This window comes from Hemiscyllium ocellatum, chromosome 12 (assembly GCF_020745735.1).
Source record: "Hemiscyllium ocellatum isolate sHemOce1 chromosome 12, sHemOce1.pat.X.cur, whole genome shotgun sequence".
Classification (NCBI taxonomy): Eukaryota; Metazoa; Chordata; class Chondrichthyes; order Orectolobiformes; family Hemiscylliidae; genus Hemiscyllium; species Hemiscyllium ocellatum.
Genome location: NC_083412.1, coordinates 39,107,985 through 39,134,307, shown reverse-complemented (window position 1 = coordinate 39,134,307; position 26,323 = coordinate 39,107,985). Strand labels below are relative to the sequence as shown.

The window sequence follows — 26,323 nt, the reverse complement described above, 5'->3', positions numbered from 1 at the left end:
TGAATACTATGTTTATCACTGATCCACTGGGGAGTTTTTGAAATGAATAGCTTGCAGTTATACTGTACATACTCATGGTTCATTCACGTGAAAGGAAATCCTTCGACTTTCCAAACAAACAAAAACCCTCTCAACAGCAGCAGACCTAGTTTTCTGCAAAAGTTCTCAGTGTAACATGAAAATCACCGTTATTTAGCATCCAGATTCCTACAGCTCACTCTCGACCTCCTGGTCTTCCCTTTCATGTTTGAGCCTACTTGTAAATTTTCAGTCTACAGTCTGTACATTTTAAATTTATAAAAAACAGTTGTCACAGTTTAATAAACACTACCAAGGCATCAGTTACCATACATTGCTGCCTTTTCCAAATGTGAAATAGTGAGTTGTAAATTGCTGGATTACTTTTGAAGGTTATCTCCCAACGGAGTCAGGGAATTTGCAGATTTTAATTAAAAAATAAAGAATTAAAGAATAGCAATGAAATTCACTGGTGAGGGAAAGAGATAAGTGAGGGAATTTGCTGAAGGCAATGATTTATCTTTGTATGGGATGACCAGAAGAGATGGGACTTCATTCCAGGACTTTTGTTTTAAGGTGGCTTTGAATTTGTAAATGGCGGAGCTCAGCAGTACTTAAGTTTGAAGATGACAAATGAGCATATCAGCATTGTCAGGTGAGACATGCAGATCATTTTGACAACAGGGAAATCAATAATTTTGTTGGTAGCAGGGATAAGGATTTGGAAATGCCAAATGTGTGTAATTTTGGGCTTAGTCTGAGGCAGGTGCCAGAGATAGATAGTAAGTGAGTGAAATTATAAACAGAATTTGTGCGTAGTAGTTTTGATCTTGCTGATGTTGGGAAGTGAATTAAATTCAGAGTCATCCAACACTTGATAACTGTGAAGATGTTGCATAGCACAGTGATGGGTGAAGAGACAACTGATTGTACAGAGGTAAAACTATTTTCAGTTTTTAAAAAATGCTTTGTTATGTTAAAATGGACTGGCGAATTGAGTCAGACAGTTCTTGCGGCACCATGGCAATGTCCGTCCTCTGGGTCAGAAGGCCTGCATTCAAGATGTGTGTCATAACATCTCTGAACAGGCTAATTAAAAATTGATTAAGAATACCTCTAATTGAAAGTCAATGACATTAGCCTATGAAATGCCAAAGATAAGATTTTAGGGCACTGAATATATGAGGTGTGACAGATAGACATTAAAAGCAATGTAAAACTGGCATGAGGACAGTTGGGACAAGTAAAATTTGGAATTCCACACCCCTCGAAAAAGGATGTGCAATTATGAAAAAGGTGGTGAAGAGGCACAGGTTCTTTATTGTCACGTTTCCAATTTGTGTCATCTTCAGTTACTTCAAAATAGACAAACTAGGGACATTTTACAGGCAGAGGTTACATTTTGATGATAGCACTGGTGCTACAGTGTCACTTTAATTGGCAAAAGCAGAAGAGTGCTGTGACTAACTCTGATTACTAATAACACGGTGAGAGAGAGAGAAAGAAAGAGAGAGAAAAGAAAGAGAGAAAAGAAAGAGAAAGAAAGAGAAAGAAAAAGAGAGAGAAAGAGAGAAAGAGAGAAAGAAAGAAAGAGAGAAAGAGAGAAAAAGAGAGAAAGAAAGAGAGAAAGAAAGAGAGAAAGAGAGAAAGAAAGAAAGAAAGAGAGAAAGGAGAGAGGAAAGAAAGAAAGATAGAGAGAAAAGAAAGAGAGAAAGAAAGAGAGAAAGAGAGAGAAAGAGAGAGAGAAGAGAAAGAAAGAAAGAGAGGAAGAAAGAGAAAGAAAAAGAGGAAGAAAGAGAGAAAGAGAGAAAGAAAGAAAAAGAGAAAAGAGAAAGAGAGAGAGAAAGAGAGAGAGAGAGAAAGAGAGAGAGAAAGAGAGAAAGAGAGAGAGAGAAAGAGAGAGAGAGAGAAAGAGAGAAAGAGAGAGAGAGAAAGAGAGAGAGAAAAGAGAGAGAGAAAGAAAGAAAGAAAGAAAGAGAGAGAGAAAGAGAGAGAGAGTGAAAAAAAGAGAGAGAGAAAGAGAGAGAGAAAGAAAGAAAGGAGAGACTGCAATGTTTAATGACCTCAACCTGGAGTGAGACATTACTTTGTTGAGTCATCTAATACAATCCATTGACTTCCTTTTAACACATGAAAAATTGAACAGCATGAAAATATCAATAATCAACAACGTCTGCATTTTCAGTGACTGATAAATTGACTTTCATATTAGTGCATAGAAATCCCTCTGGTGCAATTTTGTTATAGGCACTTGAAGGCAAGTTGTTTGGTATTGTCCTAAGAGGGTACCTGGGTACTTCAACACTGAAGTAACAATGTGAAAGTCCAAGTCAGAATTTGGCTCTTGTAAACAATGTTTTTCAATTCATGGCTTGCAAGACCTCCTGCGCTTTCTGAAAAGCGTTTTTCTGTGATTATATCCTCTCTGGGAGACTGAATTGCCATTTGTCTGATCACAAAGTCTGGTTCCCCCAAAGTTCAAGAACCAGAGATATAACCTTATGTTGCTCCACACAATTAAGATGTTCATTGAAGAACACATAACTGTTTGAAAAAGGTTACAATGACAGCACAAGTTTATTTCTAAAGTAAAATTTCAGCCCCTGGAACTGTGAATAAGGGTTAGAGTGATTGCATAGAGGTTACGACAAAGAAGTCCCAAAATTCCTGCAACTTCCACGAAACCATTGTTTTGTGCTCAACAACACCAGTTCATTTCCTAGGCTCATTTTCAAATACAGGATTACAGTGTCCTTAATGTACAACAAAAATGCATATCAAGCAGCCACATTTCTATTGTCATTTTCCTCTCATTATTTCAAATTAATCTGTATTTTGGCGGGTGTATTATATTTCCAATGGCACTTCTGGTGGCAGGTGCTGGGACTGCAGCATAGCATGACAACCTCCACTGTCCAAGTTCTTCAAACCACATAAATAGGCAGGATATCTAGACTATTTTGTTATTATTTCTACAATAGTTTTGAAATGAACTGAAGAAATAAAAATCCCCCTAATTTTACTTGGATAAAATAATGTCCTTCCACCTGCAAATTAAAAGATATGAATTTTTTTAGAATCGAATAAAAAAAAGTGAACAAAACATTATTGGGCAGTAATGCTCGAAAGATCAACTTTCATACGATTTCAGTTAGGCTGTAATATTAGACTACATGTGTGTACCTGAATCCAATGATCGGACATTCCTTGCAGATATTGCACTTGGCTTGGTGTTTAGCAGTCTCTGCTGCTGCTACTCGGTGAAGTACTGGCATCCATACCATGGACTGCGGCTCCAGCCTCATCCAATCTAAGAACAAAGCTGCTTCAATCTCCGGCTTGTTGTTGGCCTTAAGTGTGGAAAGGAGGAGAAATTCGAACAGTGAACGCTGTGTATTTGGTTTGGGAAATTAAGTCAGTGTTGGCTCAAAGCTTTGTATGTTGTCACAGAATCCCTACAGGTAGAGGCTGTTTGGCACTGACCCTCCAAACGGCTTCCAACCCCAGACCGACTGACCTCCTCTCCCCAAAACCCTGCTTTAACAATGGCTAAATTCACCTTACCTGCACATCTTTGGACTGTGGGAGGAAACTGGAGCACCCCACAGAAACCCACATAGACATGGGGAGAATATGAAAACTCCACACAGACAGTTGCCCGAGGTTAGAATCAAACCTGGGAAACTAGCCAACCACTGTGCTGCCCTTAAATGATGACAAATTCATTCTCGGGTGACCTTGAACCAGCAGCCTTCTGGTTAATGGCCAATTGTATATTCTTGAGTCATAAAAAGATAAAGCTTAGGAACAACTAAATGTTTTCTATATCAAAACAAACAGTTAACAGCTTGTTTGTCTTTCTTTATAAATTACACTGGAAATAGAGCTGAAGGTAACTCTGTAGTCGATACCAAAGGCAGTTATTCAGAGCATGAATGTGATCTTCATAGCTGCTGAGAATATGGACCAAATGGACAGGTTCTATTGATTTTCCTGAGCAGAACTTAGCACCAACTTCCTTCTGAAAGAAAGTTAAAAATACTTGCACCAATCCCAGGTGTCCAAAAATACCTGTTAAACAGCAAAGCAAAACCATCTATCTCAAACACATTGCTTACTAACGGAGGTTAGAGGACCTGAAGGTGGTCATACCTGTTGTATTTTCGCGCTAAAAAAACTAACCTTACTTTCATGCAATATTCTGATGCCTCGCCAATTCAAGCATTAACAACACGAATCATTACGCACCCTTCACTGGAGATTTCATCAAATCCTACAGTATGAATGCAGTCCATGCAGCCCATCAAGTTCACAGTATCCCTCCTAAGATCATCCCCCCCAGACACAGCCCCTACCCTATCCCTGTAACCCTGCATTTCCCATGGCTAATCTACCTAACCTATAGATTTGTGGTCTTGTGGTCATCATGTCCACATGACATAGGAGCAGATATCAGCCCATTGAGTCTGCTCCACCATTCAATCAAGTTTCTCAACCCAATTCTCCCACTTTCTCCCCAGAACCCTTGATACTCAAGAACCTATCTATCTCTATCTTAAATATACTCAATGACCTGGCCTCCACATCCTTCTGTGGCAATGAATTCCATAGATTCACCACTCTCTAGCTGAAGTTTAGCACGATGGGCAATTTTGTATGCCCAATTCATCTAACACTCACATCTTTAGATCTCACATGTAGTATACCGGAAATCACTGAAAAAAAAACAAACACACTTCAGACTGCACTGTGATCTTAAAAGAAAGCTTTTCAAATTGCAACGTATAAATTTGAATCCACGCTTTGGGCTACAAACTTGATTTGGGAAACGGTGCGAAGTGGGCTGCGTTGTACTGGTCACCCACTATGTGGAGAGCTTGCTGTTTCATTCGATGGATTGCAATGGAACTGAAAATCATGCATTGTGACGAACAGGCAACTGGACATATTCCACCAGTTTTATGCCTACACAATAACAAATTTCTACTCACCAAGTTTTATTGCAAACATTCAGGTTAATAAACAAACTACACAAATGGACAATTTTGACTTTAACAGCGTAAAATAAGCAACAGTGACCTAGCTGCTCGTTTTATATCTCCCCCGACCTTTATTTTCATTAAAGTTGGAGTAAAGAAGTAAAAATTGGGAAAATCTCTAAAACAGGCTGCTGATTTGTTGTTTTACACAACTGCAGGAAAGTCCAAATTACTCCTGCTGTTTCAGTAAATTACAGAGAGCAGCAGTGACTTGGTACTGGTCTGTGCTAAGTTATCTAATTTTAACTATAGTAAGGTTGGATTTCAAGACATGTTAATGAGCACAAAATAAATCAGGTTGAGATCCAACCTTGATGAAAAAATACAAATGCTGGAAATGTGAACCGAGAACAGAACTATTTGAAAAATATGACACACGGTCGATCAAACGATAACAGATTTTTAATGGCTTCACCAATTATTTTTAGTCATTTGTGTATCTGTGTGGGATGGATAAGTGCTATCAAAGTTACTGGAAAATAAATGAGAAAGCACACTTTCAAAATTTGAAGCTTTCAAACAGTGCCTGGAACACTTCAAGTCACTGTGGTAATACTACAGCGCAGATAAGGTCACAAGTGAATAGCAAATCAGTTGCTCGAGTGATATTTTCACTAATCTCTTCCTCTTCTTCCTATTTGAATTTTGTAGACTTTTAAGATCGGAAGAGGATTGCAAGTATTGATTTCAATTCTGAACATGACCCTGAGGCTTCACGATGCAGTTCCACATATAGAACAGGTTTGAAAGACTGAATGGCTTACTTCTGACCCTCTTACAATCCCAAATGGTTCACGAAGATCAAAACCTTTGTTACCATGTGGAATGGAAGAAGTTGGAAAAATTTGCCAATACACTGACTGTGCCAGCTGACAAATATTAATTGGGTTACTATGGATGCAACACCTGTCCAAAGATATAGCTTGTTTTTTTGTCCAAACAACAAATCAACTTGAAATGCCTCTTGAATGTTCTTTTTAAAAAAAACTGCATGCATGCATTTGTGCCTGCAGCTTTTCATATTAACAGCCACAGGGATTTGGAATTAATGAATGCACTTGGTCAGTGAACACAATTTCATGCTAAATGCATTTTATATCTGAGAGGATTTCAGTGTAATTTTATTTTACATTTCTTAAAGCATGTGGTAAGAAGCTTACATATTGCTGCACAGTTTGGACCTCAGAGTAAGTGCTGTAATCTGTGTAATCCTCGTCTATCAAAACTATGGGCTCAGATATTGCAGCAGGATAGTTTTACAGTGTGAAAGTATTATAAGACAATTTTTACCACAATTTTTATTTCCTATAATTAAAAACTAAAATTACTAGAGGAAACATCTAATATTTTAAATGAAATAATGTATGCACTCAGTTTCTTTGTCGAAATAACTATTCTTTACATCTGACTCTTTGAGGTAAGTATCAGCAAGCCATTCAAATACAAAGTCATAGCATCATACAGCACAGAAGCAGACCTTTTGGTCCAACTTGTCCCTGCCGACTAGGTTTCCAAGCTGAACTAGTTCCATTTGCCAGCATTTGGCCCATATTCCTCTAAATCTTTTTTCTATTCAAGTGCCTGTCTGAATGTATTTCAAATATTGCAATTGTACTCTCCTCTACCACTTCCTCTGGCCGCTCGTTCTGTACACATACCACCCTCTGCATTAAACAGTTGCCCCTCTGATCTCTTCTAAATTTTCCCCCTCTCACCTCAAGTCTATGTCCTCTACTTTTGGACTTCTCCACCCTTGGAAAAAGACCTTGGCTGTTCACTCTAAATATGCCCTTCATGATTTTATTAATCCTCTCTAAGATCACCCCTCAGCCTCCGATTCTCCAGGGAAAAGAGTCCCAGTCTGTCTATCTATATTTGTTATCTGCACATGTACACCTTCCAGAAATTTTTCCCCATTACAGACCAGGACTCTTGAAACTATTATTTTTCTGCTTCAACCTTTGTTGCGAGACTAACAGTTCAATTGAGGTGCATATGGTCTATTATTACTCACAAAGCTGTCAATGGTAGTACGTAGTACAATACATCCACACTTTTTGAATTCTGTTTTAAATCATTTTGACTTAGCGTATGTTAGTTAATGCAGCAAGAATTTGCATTTAGGATTGGGAGTTTCATTTTAGCACATTTTTGCATTGAGCATGATATAGGGTCTCGTGACCTCATTGGTGCTGCTTTGAAGTGGTCTCATTCTGAACTTCCCAATGGCTGTCAACCCTCCTATTGGTCAACCCCTCCTGTCTATCATCTCTCTAAACTTTCAGATCATCTTTCCAACTCAAAGCTGATCTCATTGTCGTGGCTACATCCTGCTTCTCACCACTGATCCCCCAAGCCCTTGTTCACAGGAAGGGTTTAGGAGAGGGAAGGAGCAACTGGGAGTATTGGGGAACATGATCAATGGAGAAGCAGAGAGGAAAGGAAGAAGCAATGTGTGGGAGAGACGAAGAATTGAAGGAGTGACAAGAGGGAGAAACGATGAAGGGTTCCTGCCTGAAACGTCGATATTCCTGCTCCTCGGATGCTGCCTGACCTGCTGTGCTTTTCCAGCACCACTCTAACTTTATCTCTGATCTCCAGCAGCTGCAGTTCTCACTTTCGCCTATTAAGTTGAAAAAGTTATCTTACAGTCCTGGTCTGTAAAATAAAAATGATATCTTAAATTATTTGATAATTTAAGATATTTAGCAATGTACAATATTGATACTTTTTCTGACAGGACTGGTCCTGCAGAACCTAACTTCTAGCTTTTACATTGAATGTAATCGGAAAATCTGTTTAAATTATGATTGTTTCATTTAAAGTAACAATTTAAGTGAGGAATTGCTTCATTTGCTGTGAGGCAAAGTAATACTCAAAAGAGCAATGATCTACAGTTTTACAACTTTGGGAACACTCCCTACTCTTGTCATACACTGTGTTGAGTGAAGGAAGTTGCAAGCTGTAATCCTTAAGGATATTGGGCTCATAGAAAAGACCTTTAAGAGTGCTAATCATTCTTTTGCTGACATTTATGGTGGAAGGCATTGTTGGGTCATTTGGAACAGAATGCGTCAAGGATAAATGGCAGTCTGAGTGCTTTTGTTAAGAATGGACTCTTCAGACAGCAGACATTTGCACTACCATGAGAAGGTCTCACTGCTAAATAAACGAACATCTGTTACTGTGGCAGGCAATAGCCACCAATGTCATTTATTGCTCCTAAAGGGTCCCACTTGACAATGTGTACGTATGGATCGTGAACAGTGCCAACTGGTCTAGTGTTTACAAAATTGCTGACTAAAGAACACAGAGTGATTGGATGTCAACATTTACACTCAAAGTCAAATACATGAGCATTAGTCTTTATTACTCTTTCGTAGTCTAGAGATAAATGAGACAGCGAGAGAACGAAAAAGTTGTCCTTCAAGAAGACTAAGACCTGGGAAAAGTAAACTGAAGTACACTGCAACATCTGAATTCTGTTCATTGAAGGTGATCTTGCTGGACTTAAATTTGATGCATGTACTAGTTTTTCTCAAATGGCGAACGGAAAAAGCTGGTTCTAAATCTGGTTCTGTATAGTTTGGGTGCAATAGTTGTTAGTTAGGAAGCAGACTTGAATCAAATTATTTTCACTATGTGAGAATGCATGGCAGGGACTAACACAACTTTTTTCAATTACCCGCTGCAGCACTTCCAATAATTTTGTGAAAGTATTTGGATTCACACTGAATTTTAAATGAAGACTTGAATTCATATTGCACTTTTTATGATCACTGGATACCACAACATGCTTTGCAGCATTTGGTGAAATAACTTCCTCCCTTACATCACCACCAATATCAGAAACTAGACAATCAGGGCCATGTAAAATTGGAAACTAATGCCACTGATTCTGTTTATGTATTTAAAAACCCAGACCTTTGCTTCTTTTACAAAGAAACGTGACAAGAGTTTATACTAGTTTTGAAAATGTTACTAGTAAAATCAGAATCAGCAGCATAATTTGGCATTACTCAACAGAAACATTCAATTTTCGAGAGTAAATAAACATGTCACGGCTTTTATTTGACTTCAAACAAGTTGGTTCATCACAAATCTGCCACATCTCATCTCCAATGTCAAGTTCAGAACTTGGTTCCTCGACAGAAGTTAGGGGTTTACATCAAGTATTTTACAAGAGATTCAAATGATAAGGAAACTTTGAGGAATGTTATGAGACCTCAAAAATGTGCACTCAATAGCATCTTCCTTTTTAGGTGTTCCCTTTACATTTCTGCTTTGAAGAATGATCCTTATTCAAAACACCTGTCTGTTATCTGTACAGATGCTCACAGACCTGCTGGGCGCTCTTGGCACTGTGTGTTTTTATTCATTGTGCAAGTGTTTGTTAAGTACTTTAAGAAGTCAGGCAGCAGACATCTTTTAAAAGCATCTTTGGTTTTGGACAGATGAGGTGAACTCATGAAACAAGCAGCAGCCAGATAGTTTGTTATTGTGACTAGTTATCTGACTGACAGAGTTACCTTGAAGTTGAATAGGGTAAATCTGCCTTCAACTTCTCAAACCGCATAATACCTTTGGGCTGTTTTCTGCATGCTTACTGAGCTAGGAGATGTTTTGGTAACTTTGACATGAAGTAGAGGGAGGGGAACTTCACATGGATCACAGAACCAGTTGAGCTGAGTGACTTCACAGAATCACTACAGTGTGGAAACTGGCCATTCGGCCCATCGGGTCGACACCCAGACACAATCCACTTACCCTAACCCTGCATTTCCTTTGGCTAACTCACCTAGCCTGCAGGTCCCTGGACACTATGGGCAACTTAGCATGGCTGATTAACCTAGCCTCTACATCTTTGGGACTGCAGGAGGGAACTGGAGCACCCGAAGGAAACCCACACAGACACAAGGAGAATGTACAAACTCCACACAATTGGTCGCCTGAGGCTGGAATTGAAACCAGGATCCCATGGCACTGTGAGGCACCAGTGCTAAACACTGAGCTAATACTGCAGAGTGTAACTTATGCATTAGATTTCAATCTTTTCAGTTCACTGCTGGAAACATATTCTTGACTAAAGCAACATATACTTACAAACTGGAAGCAACTTCGAACACTGGGTTCAATATTACTGCCTCCAAATGATGCAACCTCTCCCAGCTGTCGTGGAATCTGAATTGCGTCATGCAATAGAAGTCCGAGCCTGCGCTGATCACAGAATCCAGTGGGACTCGCGACTTGCTTGAACAGATCTGCAAAAAAAAACCTTCTATTAAGTAAAGATAAAACGTAAAGATGTGCTATCGGGCACTACATTACAGGAACAGAACATCAACACAATAAATGTTATTAGTCCCTTTCTACATGGACAAAATTAATTTATATCAAATTGATATGAACTGTTTATTCAAATGAAATAACCCCTATGTAAACTGTGCAGCTCAGCACAACTTGGATTAAACCCTAGATCCACTCGTGCAATTCCCTTGTGTAAAGCATATGATAGATTCTTGGTGCGAACTAACTTCATGAATTCCAGCCAATTGTGGCTACGGGAACACCACCATTCATACTTTAGTACCAACAATTTAAAGAATGAAAATGAAGAAATAACTTACATTCATGACCTTAGGCCTTCCCAAAGTGTTTGAAAACTAATGATTCACTTTCTGAGGCAAACTTCGAAGCCTATTTCCCCAGCAGATAAACAACCAATTATCTTGCTTCAATATTGTCAGTAGAAGGATAAATAGTAATCAGACATCAGAAGAACTCCTGTACTACTTTTCAATCTCAGGACCTATATCTTTCCTATTGAAGTGAACAGACAGACAGGCCTTGGTTTAATGTATCATCCAGACTATTATTTCCAAAAAAAATGCAGCAATCGATGAGAACCTGCACTGAATTTGAACATTGCCAATCAGAGGTGGCATTGTTTCCATGGCATGCTGACATTAAGCACAAGTGTAGAGTGAATCTATGTTTTGCAAGTCATTTTAATGCAGCTTCATTATGTATCATAAATCTGTTTCTATCATAGTTTCATCCATATTTCCATTATCCCTATGCATTTTTTTAATGATTTGAGTGTGTAGTCATATTTTAAGTACCATGCTGCCTGTATGGGTAATTCAGGTTTGCTGCCACCAATCCTTTTTTTTCTTTACTATAGCTAGTGTTTACCTCATTATTGGTGGTAGAGGACAGAAAATAAACAATTGAGGCACTTTCTGCACATAACAAGGTAGTTTATTGGATGATGGCAATAGATACAGTTTATATTAACTTGCTAGGCATAATTACGGAGGACTCCCAGGAGTTATACAGAGTACATCTGCTCATTCTGGTTCCTCTGCAGATTCAACTGTCGCCACCCAAAAACTCCAAGACATCTGGAGCTCAACATGAACAGTAACTCCTTCAGAACCATTACCATACACAGGATAGCAAAGACAGCATTTATTGCTCATCCCTAATATCACTGTGTGGAGCTGCTGCAGTCTGTATGGTGTAGTTACACTCTGTGCTGGGAGAATCAGGAATTCCAGATTTTGTCCAGTGATAATGGGGGAGGAAGTGTGTTTTTTCAGCACCATACTTTGTGACAACCCATTTTTAGCCACTAACAGTCCCCATTGATAGCTATCCACTCTGCTAACCAGATTGTTATCCATTCCTTTGTCTGTTCTTTTCTCTCTTTGGTCTCTATTTCCACCAATCATTCATTCCTTAACACCTACCCCGCCCACCTTATCTTCGGCATATAAACTGCATCTTCCTAGCTAACATCAGTTCTGAGGAAGGGTCACTCAATCCAAAACGTTAACTGTGATTTCTCTCCATAGATGCTGTCAGACCTGCTGAGCTTTTCCAACAATCTCTATTTTTCACATATACTCTCTCAGGTAACAGCAACTCATTCTATGAAACAACTTCAAAGTGGAATTCTCCCTTATGCACTGTCAAACCTTTATCCCTCAAAAGAAAATTCAAAAAACAGATTACTTGATCCTTATTCAATGCTCTTTGTGGGAGCTTGCTGTGAGCATGTTTGCTGTCTCCCTTCCTATAATAGTGATGACACTGTGAAGAAGTATTTAAAGTACTTCAGACTCCTGTTGGGAAACACTGTGCATCAATGCACCTTTTTTTAAATTACATCTGCACAACAGTAATGGCATTGCTCAGTCCCCTCCCCCATTCCACTGTCCCACCACTTCTGGTCTTTATGAGGCATGACATACCAAAAAATGGTGGAGGAACAATCTGGTACACTAGCTGTAGGGTATGATATAATCAATGTGACTATGTCAAGCAATTGCTTGACTAATCAGTGTGACAGCTCTCCCAATTTTGAATAAAATTCCCAGCAGTTAATGAGAAGCACTTTTCATGGTTAACAGGAGTTTTTGTGTTTTCCTTTGTTACTTCAAGCTCCAGATGATCTGCCTGGCTTTTATTCTGATTTGACCTTCCTGAAATAGTGTTGACATAGCTGAGATGCTGCTGGACCATTTGATAGGGCTATCAAGAGTCAAATATATTCCTAAGGGTCCTGGTTCAACGAAATCAAATTTCCTCTCAAAATGACAATCTGGTCACCATCACCAACACAATCCAAATTTTAATGACTTGAATTTAAATTCTAAACTGCAACGACAATGCCACAGTTTCCTTATGGTCGGCCAAACTTCTATTATAAAATTCTCATTGTTGTTCTCAAATTCATCCATGCTCTTGACCTATCTATTGTTGTAATCTCCTGCAGCCAGACAAAGCTCGAGATATCTGGCCAGCTCCAGTTCTGGTATCTTGATCACTTCCAATTTTAACCACTCCACTATTGGTAGTTATTGTCTTCAGCTGCCTAAATACCAAATACTGAAATTCCCTTCTTAAATACTCCTTTACAACCTTCCATAAGATACCTCTGATCAGATTTTTGGCCATCTATCCTAATACCTTCTTTTGTGGCTCAGTGTCAAATGTCTTTTGACAATCAACTTGTGAAGTACCTTGACGACATTTTACTGAAGTAAAAAGGTATTTCTAAAAACACATTGCTGCAGAGTGTCACTTTATGCAACAGATACTTACATTGAGTTCACTATTATCACACAACTGTCTCCAGTGGTATCAAGCTACACTTCACATCTATCTGTAGTACATTCATTACGTATTTAGACACCCCAAACACAAGCTTATTTAGGTTCATATTTCCTCCACCATCATACAATCACAGTGGACAATTAACGTGAACAAACTAAAGACACATGAGGCTCAACTGAAGTCAAGTCCGATGTTTAAAACCCGATTAATTTGTTTTTGTTCCTAGCTTTCCTATCCTCTTACCCTGTTATGAACAGTTACAATACCTGGTAATATTCTACCAGGCATTTCATTTCAGTCTCAAGCTTAATATATTGCTTAATGATAAAAACTATTTGGAACTTGCTGAGATTCTATTTACAAAATAAAATCTTCATTTTAAAACAGGAATTCATGTTCCTGAAGGCAGACTTGGTAGCAGCAGAGGTCTGCACCAGAGCTGTGTGTTCTGAAAGCTGTCGCATCTCTCAATAGTATGAGCCAATGACACAACAGTAATATGGCCACATCTGGCTGAGAGATTATTCTATCAAACTGACAAAAGTTGGTGGAGCTAATAATAAACCTCACCTCCAGTGTAGTTACCTAGATTACCTCAATTGTCAGTGTTAAGACCCTCTTATTAAGCACTAAATTCGAGGTTGGAATTTTTTCCTCTCAATTGTGGCATGAGTAATGATGAACAAAGTGGAAAAAGTGGGTGAGCTGAACAGAGACTGTCAACGCTGAGAAAGATTTTCCTGATTTTCCTCGAGGGGAATCTCAATCTCGCACAAATGGTGACTGCCTCTTTTCATGTATTTGCATCTCATTAATTACCCAACATGCCTCATTTCCTCACCACTCCCAATTCTCTTCCAGGAAATTAGATGGCACAAAGTGCCAACATGCAAATCAAAGCGGGTACCTGGTGGGCGTAGCTCACTGAATGATTGACTCAGCCACCACCTGAGTGTTTAGTCACACTCCTACATTGCCATGTCTGTTCACACGTCAATTCTCTCAGTACGTCAACCCTTCAGTATTACACTTGGGAGCTCATGGACACCTATAGCTTGCATACTTCTACCAGGTTGCTTTGCACATAGGGATATAAATCCATCTCATGAATTGATACAGGATGCATCATGGGACTCTTGTATTCCTTTCTTATTAGTCACTCACTTTAGTGTTTACATGGAAGCTGCCAGACTCTGTCCGCTTCCCATTGTTCTCTCAGCACATAATGGCTTCAGCACTGACTTATAGGCTGTCAGGTTTTGTACGGGTCACACTGCTTTCTTACCACACAAGGTCCCCACTTACAGGCTACTAGCTTCTGTCGCTTGCATTGTTATCTAGAGCAGGAGGAGAGAGAGGCAGCTTGGTGACAGTGGGGAGCACTGAACAGCTAATACATCAATCAGGCACCGAGTAGACAAGTCAGTGGGCAGCACATTGAATGGCATCATGGCATCAGTAACATCCACTACATGGAGATCTTTGAATATTGAGAAACAAAATGCAGCAGTCACATTTATTATTCATTATTATAACTGTAAATACCTGGCTGGAAATATGAAACAAACACAGAAATTGTTGGCAAAACTCAACAAGCCTAACAGCATCTGTGGAGAGGGAATCAGAGTTAACATTTTGAGTTCAATGTGTCTTGAAATATTAAACTCTGTTGCTCTCTTCACACATGGAGTTTCTTCAGCACTTTTTTTAATATGGAAAATAATCCATTTTTGTTTAGTTTTAAACCTTTAAAGGGGTTCAACTTCAAAGAAACATGGTCTTTGATTTGAGTAGGGAACAAAGCCTAAAGAAGCACTTATTCCATGGCCATTATGTATAAGTGACATTGTGGTATACGTATGCTAACTGGTATTGCGTTTGAACATAAACAAGTAGAGGCTTGTCAAATGTGCTTCCTGACGACAATATTACTTTTAAGGTTTCATCACAACTAGTGTTCCTGTATCTGCAAGAATGTGTGTACTGTGCAAGAATATCTTACTGTAGACACAAGAGAAATGCCTGCAATATTCTAATGTGCTCTGGTGCTGCTAAGGCATATTAGCAGATTGTAATGCCAGGGTATTACATGGGGTGCGAGGCAGAACAAATAGGATTTGTACATTGTTCTCGGGGATGTAACTAGGCATCTTCCAACCGAGCTATTTCCAATGCTTGGGCATAGTGTAGAATCGCTCCTTGTGGGTTAATGAGGCATGTCAATCTCAAAGCCGTATTGACTGCTGCATTTCTTAATGAGTTCCTGAAGTTTAACCATTTCATTGTTTTCCAGTGCATGTTATTTGTTTATGCATACAGAAAAATCATTAAGGGAAGAGAGTTTATCAAACATAGAAAATGCACACATTGTTAAGAAAGCTAAAATCCATGAAACAAACCATGACCGAGACTAAAAAAAAGTGTCTAAAATCTGCTGAACAGAAAATCCTTCAAGTTAGTTTTTCTTTTTGTGAAGTTAATTTTGTTGTGTCAGATTCAGCAAAGCCTATTTTTACTTCAATGGGTTCAACACAAAGAAAAAAATGACAACAGAGATGTCCCAATACAAACTTACAGCGATACTTGTCCTCCAGGTGTGCTTTGCACAGTGACATGATGCCACTTTTAAAGGACAACACACGAATCTTCCCTGTTCGACCACTAGACAGAGAGAAAAGAACATCACATTAGACCTATTGGTGATACATTTCTAATGGACTTAATTGTGAGAAAAGGAAAGTTTTGCATGGTATAGAAGCTTCTTTGCAATTGTACATGATAGGCTGAAATTCTAGAACCTTGGAACTGGAAACAAAACAAATCATAATCCCTTGAAATCTCAGAACTGTGAGGACTCAGGCAAAATGGTGAAAGTTACAGCACACTGATATAACATTTGACAAACCCTTTTCAGACTGAATGACAAAACCGTATTTCACATAAATCCAATTACGCATTAAGATAAAGGTGCCATCTAGTCTGACTAGACCACTGGGCTCTTCTCTCAACCGGCAGCTCGTGGTGGTTTATCCTGACGGCTACCTCACCTCAGGCAAGGGGTGAGGTGAAGGAGGAGGTATGGAAACTGAACCTATACCGTTGGATTCACTCTGCAACATAAACCAGCCATCCAGCCAACTGAGCTAACCCCTACACCACTCATTACTAGACAATGATTAGTAAGCATACTTATTTCTTTATGAAAATGTTAGAGGGACCCAGGATTACATGTAACTCAGTGCCATGCGCAAGCCATACTTAGATGTCTAACAATGTCAAAACTGAAACTTGCTTGTATCACCACCTTCATAGTCTGCATAAATATCTATTACATATCCATGTGTATGTATCTACAAGCACCAATGACTAACAACTAATTTTTGCTCTTTGCACTTAACTGAAGTACTGAAAATTAGTCAAACACCATTGATGAGTTCGAACCATTCAGCTTTATAAACTCCAACCTTTGCAAGATTTAAAAGACGATTATCTTCACTAAAGAGTGCTTATGTAAGAGAACAGCCAGAACAATTGGGCTTCAAATCTTCATTACAATGATAGCATGAACCAATAAATGTTGCAATGTCATATGTATAAACAAGATACTTAAGTTTTGCAATTTTTTTCATGAAAGATAATGCCTTCTTCTTTTTCTCAATGTGCAAATGATAAGGTATAAAAAAAGCAAGATTATTTTAACCTAATTCTGTGGAGAGGAAAGCCATCAGATTAAGTGTATCTTTTATTTTTAACCTTGGCCAATATTCACTCCAATAACTTCATACATCTTGGCTGGAGTGGTCAGGTTAAAACTGTGTTAATATCTACCAATATTCAATGCAGTACTGAATCAACGTTACAATCCTGTTTTTAGATTTTCTACAGGTCAAATAAGAATTCAAAATCTGAGAAGTTACAAAATGCACATGGACTGACAACATATTTAGCCCTTAACTACATCCGTTGCCTGGTGTGAGCCCCATGCACCTTGAAAGCAAAATGTTCAATCTCGAGTATGCCCTGCATGAGGAAAGTACAGGAGGAATAAATAATTTAGGATGCTAAATTTGAAAGTGAAGAGAAGTGAAATAGTTTCCAAAGTTTTAAAGTTTAATTTAGGTTTGCAAGTGATTAATTCAGACTGGATCCGGAAATGTTCAACTCCAGGCTACCTTATTTTCGCAGAGCTCAGCTTTGGGCAAACCATCTCAATACGGTTATTATGGCCTGCAATGACAATTTGCAACAAAGAAGTATGCAATGAAACCATCTGCACACTGGAGATAAATCTGAATTTATAACTGTGTGGGTATTGCCAGTATCTCAGCCAAGTATATAATGTACTGTCAATATTTATTGTTTCCTCACTCCCTCAGAATGCAGTGTCTCCATTATAAGGACTTCTGGGTAGGCAATCAACTCGCGAAATGGATACAACCACACAACAAATTCTGAATTTACACCGAGATTGAAAACCACCATCCCACTGTTCTTTCTCTGATTATTTTGCTTTTCATTTAAAGGAACATGGCTGCTGCAAACCGTTACACTTAACACTGTGCTTTTCAGCTATGAGCAGTAGAAGCCATGGCTTGTGCCAGAGATTATAAACCACACTGCTCTGTAAAACTGCTGTTCTAAAAATTTCTTTCTCCATGTACTCCCCAGCTCTTAAAAACAAGAAGTGTGAGGATGTATTTTCATACTGTTGACATCGAATTACATTCACAGGTTAAGTAATGGCCACAAATAAACTTATTTCATTCAGCAATAACTGTGTATTAATTATATATCTCAAAATTATGAATGATTCCTTAACTTATGCTCAGTGTCCATGATCTGTCACGCTGTGAAAACACACTGTTCATTGTTTCGATTGCAGGGATGAGCAGGGTTTATATCAAAATACACTGAAAATAATAAAGTAATAAAAATTCTACTTTAAGTGACTGAATGTGAATCTTCAAATTGTACTTTTCATTCCGTTATCTCCAAGAAGTCTTTATTTGGGGATATTGTAATAGGTACATACTAATTAGCCCCACAAGTCCAGTCTGCTACAGAATGAGATCATGGCTGACCTGTGACCTAACTCCACATAATAGTCTATATTCCATATACCTCAATAACGTTTCTCCCACTTCGTCTAATACATCGCTGACTTTTTCATCAGAGTCAGCACCTTCAAGTGGAAGAGTGAGCAACCCAACAGCCTATTTCTGGTTGTCAAAAATTGTTGAGGTATCGCCAGGGCATTAGATGTTGCCTCATTGGGCTGAGTTTTACTCAATAATATTTTGTAGGTCTTTATTATTGTTAAATGTAATATTGTTCAGGTAGGAACGAAAGCTGCCACTGAATCTTTAAAAGATACAGAATCACAAAACTATTTCAGTGCAAAAAGCCATTTTGTCTGCAATCACTCTGAGAGCATTTTGGTTTAGTGCCAATCTCCAGTTTTTTTTCCCTGTAACTCTTACATTGGTTTTATTTAAGTAATCATCTAATATACTGTTAAATGCCTTAAATAGAGTCAGAGATGTATTGCAAACCCTTCAGTCCAACTCACCTATACCAACCAGATATCCTAAATTAACCTAGTCCCATTTGCCAGCATTTGGCCTATATCCATCTAAAGCCATCCTATTCATAATCCCATCCAGATGCCTTTTAAATGTTGTAACTGTATCTGCATCCACCACCCTCTGGCAGACCATTCCATACACACACCATACTCTGTGTGAAAAAGCTACTCCTTAGGTTCCTTTGAAATCTTTATCTTCTCACCTTAAACCTCTGCCCTCTAGTTTTGGACTTCCCTGCCCCCAAGGAAAAGACCTGGTTTTTTATCTCATCCACACCTCTCATGATTTTGTAAACCTCTGTAAGGTCATCCCTCAGCCTCCAATGCTCCAAGGAAAATAGCCCCAGCCTATTTAGCCTATAGCTCAAACCCTCCAACCCTGACAACATCCTTGTAAACCTTTTCTGAACCCTTTCTAGTTTCACAACATCCTTCTGATAGCAGGGAGACCAGAATTGCACACAGTATTCCAAAAGTGGCCTAACCAATGTCCTGTACAGTTGCAACATGACCTCCCATGCTCAATGCACTGACCAATGAAGGTAAGCATACCAATGTTTTCTTCACTATACTATGTGCCTGGGACTCCACTTTCAAGGAACAATGAACCTGCACTCCAAGGTCTCTTTGCTCAGCAACACTCCCCAGAATCTTACCACTAAGTGCATAAGTCCACCCTGATTTGCCTTCCCAAATTGCAGCACCTCACATTTACCTAAATTAAACTCCAACTGCCACTCCTCAGCCCATTGGGCCATCTGATCAAGGTCAGATTATGCTGACATAACCTTCTTTACCGTACACCACACCTCCAATTTTGGTATCATCTGCAAACTTACTAGCTATACCTCCTATTTCACATCCAAATAAATGACAAAAAGCCACTGGATCCTGCATCGATCCTTGTGACACACCACTGGTTATAGGCCTCCAGTCTGAAAATCAACCCGCCACCACCACCCTAGTTCTCCATGTTCCATCTGTATTCCAAATGAACATGCCTCCATTATAATTCCAACCAGTGGATTCCACATCGAGCCATTCGAGAAAAGTTTTTGCTCATCTCTCATTTGCTTCTTTTGTAAAATTGATACATTTATAAGCAAGAATAAATTGTCTCTATTTACTCTGTCCAGACCCCTCAGGATTTTGAATACTTCTATTAAATCTCCTTCTTACCCATTTCCTCTCCAAGGAAAACAGTCCTGACATTTTCAATACAGTTTCTTAACTGAAATGTCTCATCCCTGATGTTATTCTCATAAATCTCTTCTGCACACTCTCGAATGCTTTCGTATCATTACTACAGTATAACACCCAAAACTGTACACAATACTCCAAGTGTGGTCTAACTAGTTTATTATTAAAGGTTCAGCATAATATCCCTGCTTTTAGACTCTAATTGATGAAGCTGAAAAGACTTCATACTTTAATACCATTCTCTACCTGTCCTGCCACCTTTAATGATCTTTGCACATATAAAAGCACTTCTCTCTGCTCCTGCCGACTCTTAATAGTACCCCTTATGTTGCATGGTCTCTTCATGTTCTTTACACCATAACATATTATGTTACACTTCTTTGCATTGACCTACTGCCCATTTCATACCTGACAATGCCCTTTGAAAAGTTCTATTCTCTGAATTTACAAAGTTTCACGTGATCTGCAAGCTTCTAAATTGTCCCCTGCAATCCAAGATCGAAATCATTAAAACATATCAGGAAAGGCAAGGGTCCCAATACTCGTTCCTGATGAAGGGCTTTTGCCCGAAATGTCGATGTTACTGCTCCTCAGATGCTGTCTGAACTGTGTGCTCTTCCAGCACCAGTAATCCAGAATCTGGTTTCCAGCATCTGCAATCATTGTTTTTACCTAGTTCCTGGGGACCATGACTGCAAACTTTTCTCCAGCTGGAAAAATATTCCTTAATTATGACTCTATCTTGACAATTCCTTAGCCAATTCTGTATCCACATTGCAACTGTCCCTTTTATTCTATGAGCTATTACCTCCGTTCAGATCTACTGCGTTTTACTATATACATGATGCCTTTTGGAAGTCCACATACGTCACATCAACAGATGCCTTGGAGTCAACATAGCAACTTTTGTCAGGGATGTTTGCCAGAAATAAATCAAGCAGTTTTGTAGTCACCCTACCTATCTCCAATCATAACCCTCCTTCCAACACCCTTTCTTTTTGTATTGGTTCTGTTTGAGTTCATTACACTGTTCAAAGAAACATACGTGTCATAAACATTGAGGAGCCAATTAAGACACATGTCCACGCAGAGAGGCACATTGACAAGGTTACTGTGTTCTTGTTCCAGTCGATCATAGATTGAAGTCAGGCAGTTAATTATCTCCAAAATATCCATTAGTTGATCATTTTGCTTGAGGTTGTGCTGGTCAAAAGCCTCACAAGCACTTGGCAGAGAGAGAAGATCCACTATAGAGAAATAGAAAAACACTTATTAAAATTATGTTTGAATCTCTGAACAATTACTTGACAGCATTTCCAAAGACCAAATCAGTGAGACGGCATCACTTCGCTGCAAATTATCGTGTGTGTCTGCACTGCAATATATGATGGGACAAATAAAATTATTCTGAATAATTTCAATATTGTCAATCGGAAATAATTTATTCCTCAATAAAACAATAATGCTTGAGGATGGAGCAGAAGCATCAGCACAGAAACCTTTTCTTCACTTGAGCAACATAAAATCTACTATCTATGACTGTACTGTAAAAGTTGAGAGCAAAGATTTAATGCAAATACAAGCTGTGAACACCAGCATCAAAATTCCACTGCAAATACTGGCCATGAAATTCAGCAATAAAACTCAGTCACAGATTCAAACTACGGATATAAGGAACAAAATTGCACTCTATCTGCAAGGTGTGAAATTCTATGATCTGATCAATCCTCAGCGTTGGCCTCCAATGCTCACATCAAAGTGTACATTTCTCCAATACAACAGATTGGATATTCACTCTGTTTGAAACTTATGGTGTATTTATTTGGAATTTGTGCTCCTGCTGTCACTAATTTATTGCCGCCACCGTATTCTGATGAAGGATCTACAAATCATTTCAGCTGGCTTGCAAATCGTACACATGAATAATGATGGGATTGATTGGTCATGCTTTTGGTCCCAAGCTATCGATCTTTTAGCCCAAACTATGTAAGCTTTCCAAAAGGTTGTACTTCAACAGGAAGAACTTAAGAGCAGCAAACTGTGTAACGGATTCCCAACGAACACACTGAGTATTGTCCATTCCTGCCTGCACAATCTGAAGCCAGTTCCTAGGAGAACACGCAAATCAAGATTTATACAACACACCTACTGCCTCCTACCTTCGTAACTGGAAGACTGCATCCCCTGATGGCTCTAATACACTGTTCACTGCAAACATCCGCAACTCAATTCTACCATGATCCAGATACATAAAACATCAAGTGCAGAGTTATACCATAATTTGAGCACAAGTATGTGCTTGGTTGCGTTTGGGTGTGGAGCAAGGGTTGGAACGGGTTGGGAGGACATGACAATGCCAGACAACAACCTCATCAGGTCTGAACTGTGCTATACCGTTACTGGGTGGACAGGCAATGGTCAAATCTAGAAAATTATAGCCCTTGACTTCTCATCTAATAAAATCTGACAGCTTTACTCCTCTAACGCAGCTGAAAGGGAAGGGGAAACTAGTTCAATTTGTCTTTCAAATGGTAATTGGATTAAAATCTGGATTGAAATAATCTGCAGGGGCATGGGGAAAGAATATGGAGTGCAAGTAGTTGAACACCTCTTTCAAGGGCCAGCACCAACAAGATGAGCTGAATGGACTCTAACTGCACTCTATTATATGAACCAACTGCTGATTCTCAACACAAAACAAGACACATGCTGCTTTAAAAAAGCAGAAGGTTTGTCCTTCTGAACAAACCTGACAAACAATTCAGGGGTACAATAAAGAATACAGTTTTTTTTTTAAAAAATTGCTGAAGCCCCATACAAGCTTGCAAGAACAACGAGTTTTAAAATGACTCGAAAAAGTAGCAGCATATATTTAACTCACAAGTATGAATAAAATGACAGAGCAATACTGTTGCGCAGTAAAAGTGATCATGACTGAGCTGTAAGTCTTGCTCTGATAATGCATGTCACACCACAATAACCAAATGATCCATGTTCCCCCAATGCACATAAGTCAAGAGCTAGCCTTTGCAAAAGTCATTCTAATGTACAGTTTGTTGCCAATACATTGGTTCTTTTGTGTACCTTTAATAAATATAATTTAGGAGCAATCTACTTCAAGTGAAACTCATTCTTATTTAATTAGTTGAGCTACCTTTACAGAAGTTCAACTACATGAATTTGCAGCCAAATACAAATTCAACTATATCAAGTTGAGGGCCTGGTCAGGTATCAACAAACAAGTAAACCATTTGTTACAATAGCTCCTGTAAGGAATTGAAAACACTATTCTCCTAAGGTTAGTTTATTTGTGGACTTGGAAATGTACGATCAGCATCACAACACTTGTATCGATGGGCAAACAAGTGATAGTGAGATCCCCTAGAGTTAAATAATCAATGACAACTAATTCATTCCTTCAAGCAGGTTTGATGTAGTTTAATTAGAAACAAAGCCTCAGTCTAAATGGATCAAATTTTGGAAAGACATTCGCAATGATTTGACAAAACAGATGCAACCCAAACTGACATGACATCTATTTGGTAAATTGATCAATAAAAATATGTAAAACATTAACTTTGAATTGGCCTGAAGCTTTTAATATCAGAAAGAACTTGGATGCTAATGTTGTGTTCTGAAGATTCTGCAACAATTTTTGCATCATTTATGCACTCCCAAAAAAATATAAACATAAAAGGACATTTTCATAAATAAGGGGCAAGGAAAGGAGTAACAGCACTGTATGCATTATTTTATAGCTTGTGGTGAATTTTTTCATTACTACCGAAGTGAAGCATGCTCCTAAATGCTCGCATTTCATGGATTGGTGCTTGTAACCTGCTGTTTCATTCACATTCATGTTCAGAATCCACTGTGGGACTTGATGCTTGAGGTAAGACAATTATCTCACTTCCATGATAAAAACTGTAACATACAGATTATACAGAGATATCTTTCTGCTTGATACTTTCATCAACTTCATGTATTATCAATAAAGGTTTTGCATAAAACTTTTTAATCCCAAGAATGCCACTAAACTCTCCTGCTACAAACAGGTACTTAGAAGTTCTTCTGGCAATGATGTCATCCACATCACACTGTGGAGTAATCCTGAACATGTTGAAACTGGATTGCCGAATTAGAGGCTTATGAATAATGATCACTTCAAGGTAATGGAGGACAACCAGTCTCCACACAACTGTTCCCCAGCAACAAGTGAATACACTCAGGAGGGGGATGGGGATGAGAAGATTGGCAAGGTTAAAAAAATTGTACCCCTGATACTGACCTCATTCAAACCAAACAGTGGTTAGCAAAACTGGTGCTGAACTCCTGTAAAACACACTAACACATTCAAAACATTTTGAAGCTTTATAAACAAATAATTGTTGCATTTAAGTTGAGAAAATGGAATCAATACTTGTGCAGATCACAAGTTGAACAAATTTGTGATTAACAAAAAACTATCAACACAAGAAAATGCAACTGTTTTGTCCACATTTAACAAAAAAATCCTTGAGCCTGATTCACAACGTAGTGATTGATGATGGAGTGCTAATTAGAAACCCAGAAAAAATGGGGAGCCAAATGAGAAAGAGGAATTGAAGGAAATTTGTATTAGATTTAAAAAAGTGGTGCTGGTGATATCGATGAGGGACAGAGCAAGAGATTAGTTTCCTTCTAACACAGACATGCTGCTGGATATCAACTCTGCATCCAGAGACTGAAATCCTTGTTCCTGTATCCTAAGGCTGTCTGGAGGAAAGTATGAATTTCCTTATTATCCTACTCAGATGGCAGCACGGAGCTCAGTGGATTGCACTGCTCATAAATTCCCATGGCCTGATCCAGGAGAGTTTAAAGGAGATGGCTATGAAAATAGTAAATGCGTTGCTAGCCATCTTTCAAAGTTCCATGAATTCTGGGCCAGTTCTGCCACAGTGGAGTGTTGTAAGCATAACCCTACTATTTTTAAGCTACTGGGAGGGAGAAAACAGGAAATTACAGACTGCGTAGGATTCTTTGTTCAGCAGTAACTTTCATAAAATCACAGAATCACAGTGCAGCAAGAAGCCGTTAGGACAATTGAGTCTGTACCAATTCTCCAAACAGCATCCCCGCCACACCTGGTCTCCACCCTAACCCTATTCCAATGCTAGAATCAAACCCAGATCCCTTGTGAGGCAGCAGTGCAAACCACTGAACCAACGTGCCATCTTCGGAGTAGGACAACAGGGAATTCACACTTTCCTCCAGACAGCCTTAGGGTGCGGGAATAAGGATTTCAGTCTCTGGATGATGGACTGAAATCCAACAGGATACCAGTGTTAGAAGGAAGCTAATATCGTATTCCCTCTCCCATATGTTTTAGACTTGACAACAGGGCTTCTTTACATCCTGGACTGGCAATCAGAGTAGTGACATTCCCACCAACCATTGTAGCCCATTTACCTGATATGGACTGAGTAAGGCTAACAATCTGGCCACATAAAAGCATCTGCTGGGAAAATCACACAGAACATGACTTGTTAATTGCAAAGCTGGTGAATATTAAAAGTCGCCAGGAGCGTTGCTGAACAAAGATCTTGGCTTCCAGATTCATTGCTTCTTGGAAGTGGAGTCCCAGATAGAGAGGATAGTGAAGGCAGCAGTTAGTATGCTTCCCTTTATTGGTCAGTGCATGGAGTATAGGAATTGGGAGGTAATGTTGCAGCTGTACAAGACATTGGTTAGGCCACTTTTGGAAAACTGTGTACAGTTTTGGTTTCCCTCCTTTTGGAAGGATGCTGTGAAACGTGAAAAAGTTCAGAAAGTATTTACAAGGATGTTGACCGAGTTGGAGAGTTGAGCTATTGAAGGCGGCTGAATAGACTGGGGTTAATTTCGGTGGAGTGTCAGGGGCTGAGGGGTGACATTATAGAGGTTTATAAAATCATGAGGGTGGATATGGGGAATAGACAAGGTCTTTTCCCTGGGGTGGGTGAGTCCAAAACTAGAGGACATAAGTTGAAGGTGAGAGGGTAAAGATTTAAAAGGGGCCTAAGGGGCAACTTTTTCATGCAGAGGGTGGTTCGTGTATGGAATGAGTTGCCAGAGAAAGTAGTGGAGGCTGGTACAATTACAACATTTAAAAGGCATATGGATGGGAATATGAATAGGAAGGGTTTAGAGGGATATGGGCCACATGCTCGCAAATGGGACTAGATTAATTTAGTATATCTGGTTGACATGGACGAGTTGGACTGAAGATTGTTTCCATGCTGTACATCTCTATGACTCAAGTTCCCACTATACAAAACCCTGGTTAGACTAGACTGGAGATTTGTGAACAGTTGTTAACATAATGCACTAGGAACAATAT

General features: G+C 39.0%; 1 protein-coding gene across 8 annotated transcripts in view; it reads right to left on the bottom strand.

Moving 5' to 3' along the window:
• dmd (dystrophin) overlaps positions 1 to 26,323 on the bottom strand; it is a 1,983,095-nt gene that overhangs the window by 80,099 nt on the left and 1,876,673 nt on the right. For all 8 annotated transcript variants that reach the window (XM_060833515.1, XM_060833512.1, XM_060833514.1 and 5 more), the window contains 4 exons: positions 21,008 to 21,209; positions 15,754 to 15,839; positions 10,161 to 10,318; positions 3,202 to 3,368 (listed from right to left, as the gene is read on the bottom strand). In XM_060833515.1, the coding sequence (XP_060689498.1) occupies positions 3,202 to 3,368; positions 10,161 to 10,318; positions 15,754 to 15,839; positions 21,008 to 21,209 (613 nt within the window). The remainder of the gene's footprint in view (positions 1 to 3,201; positions 3,369 to 10,160; positions 10,319 to 15,753; positions 15,840 to 21,007; positions 21,210 to 26,323) is intronic.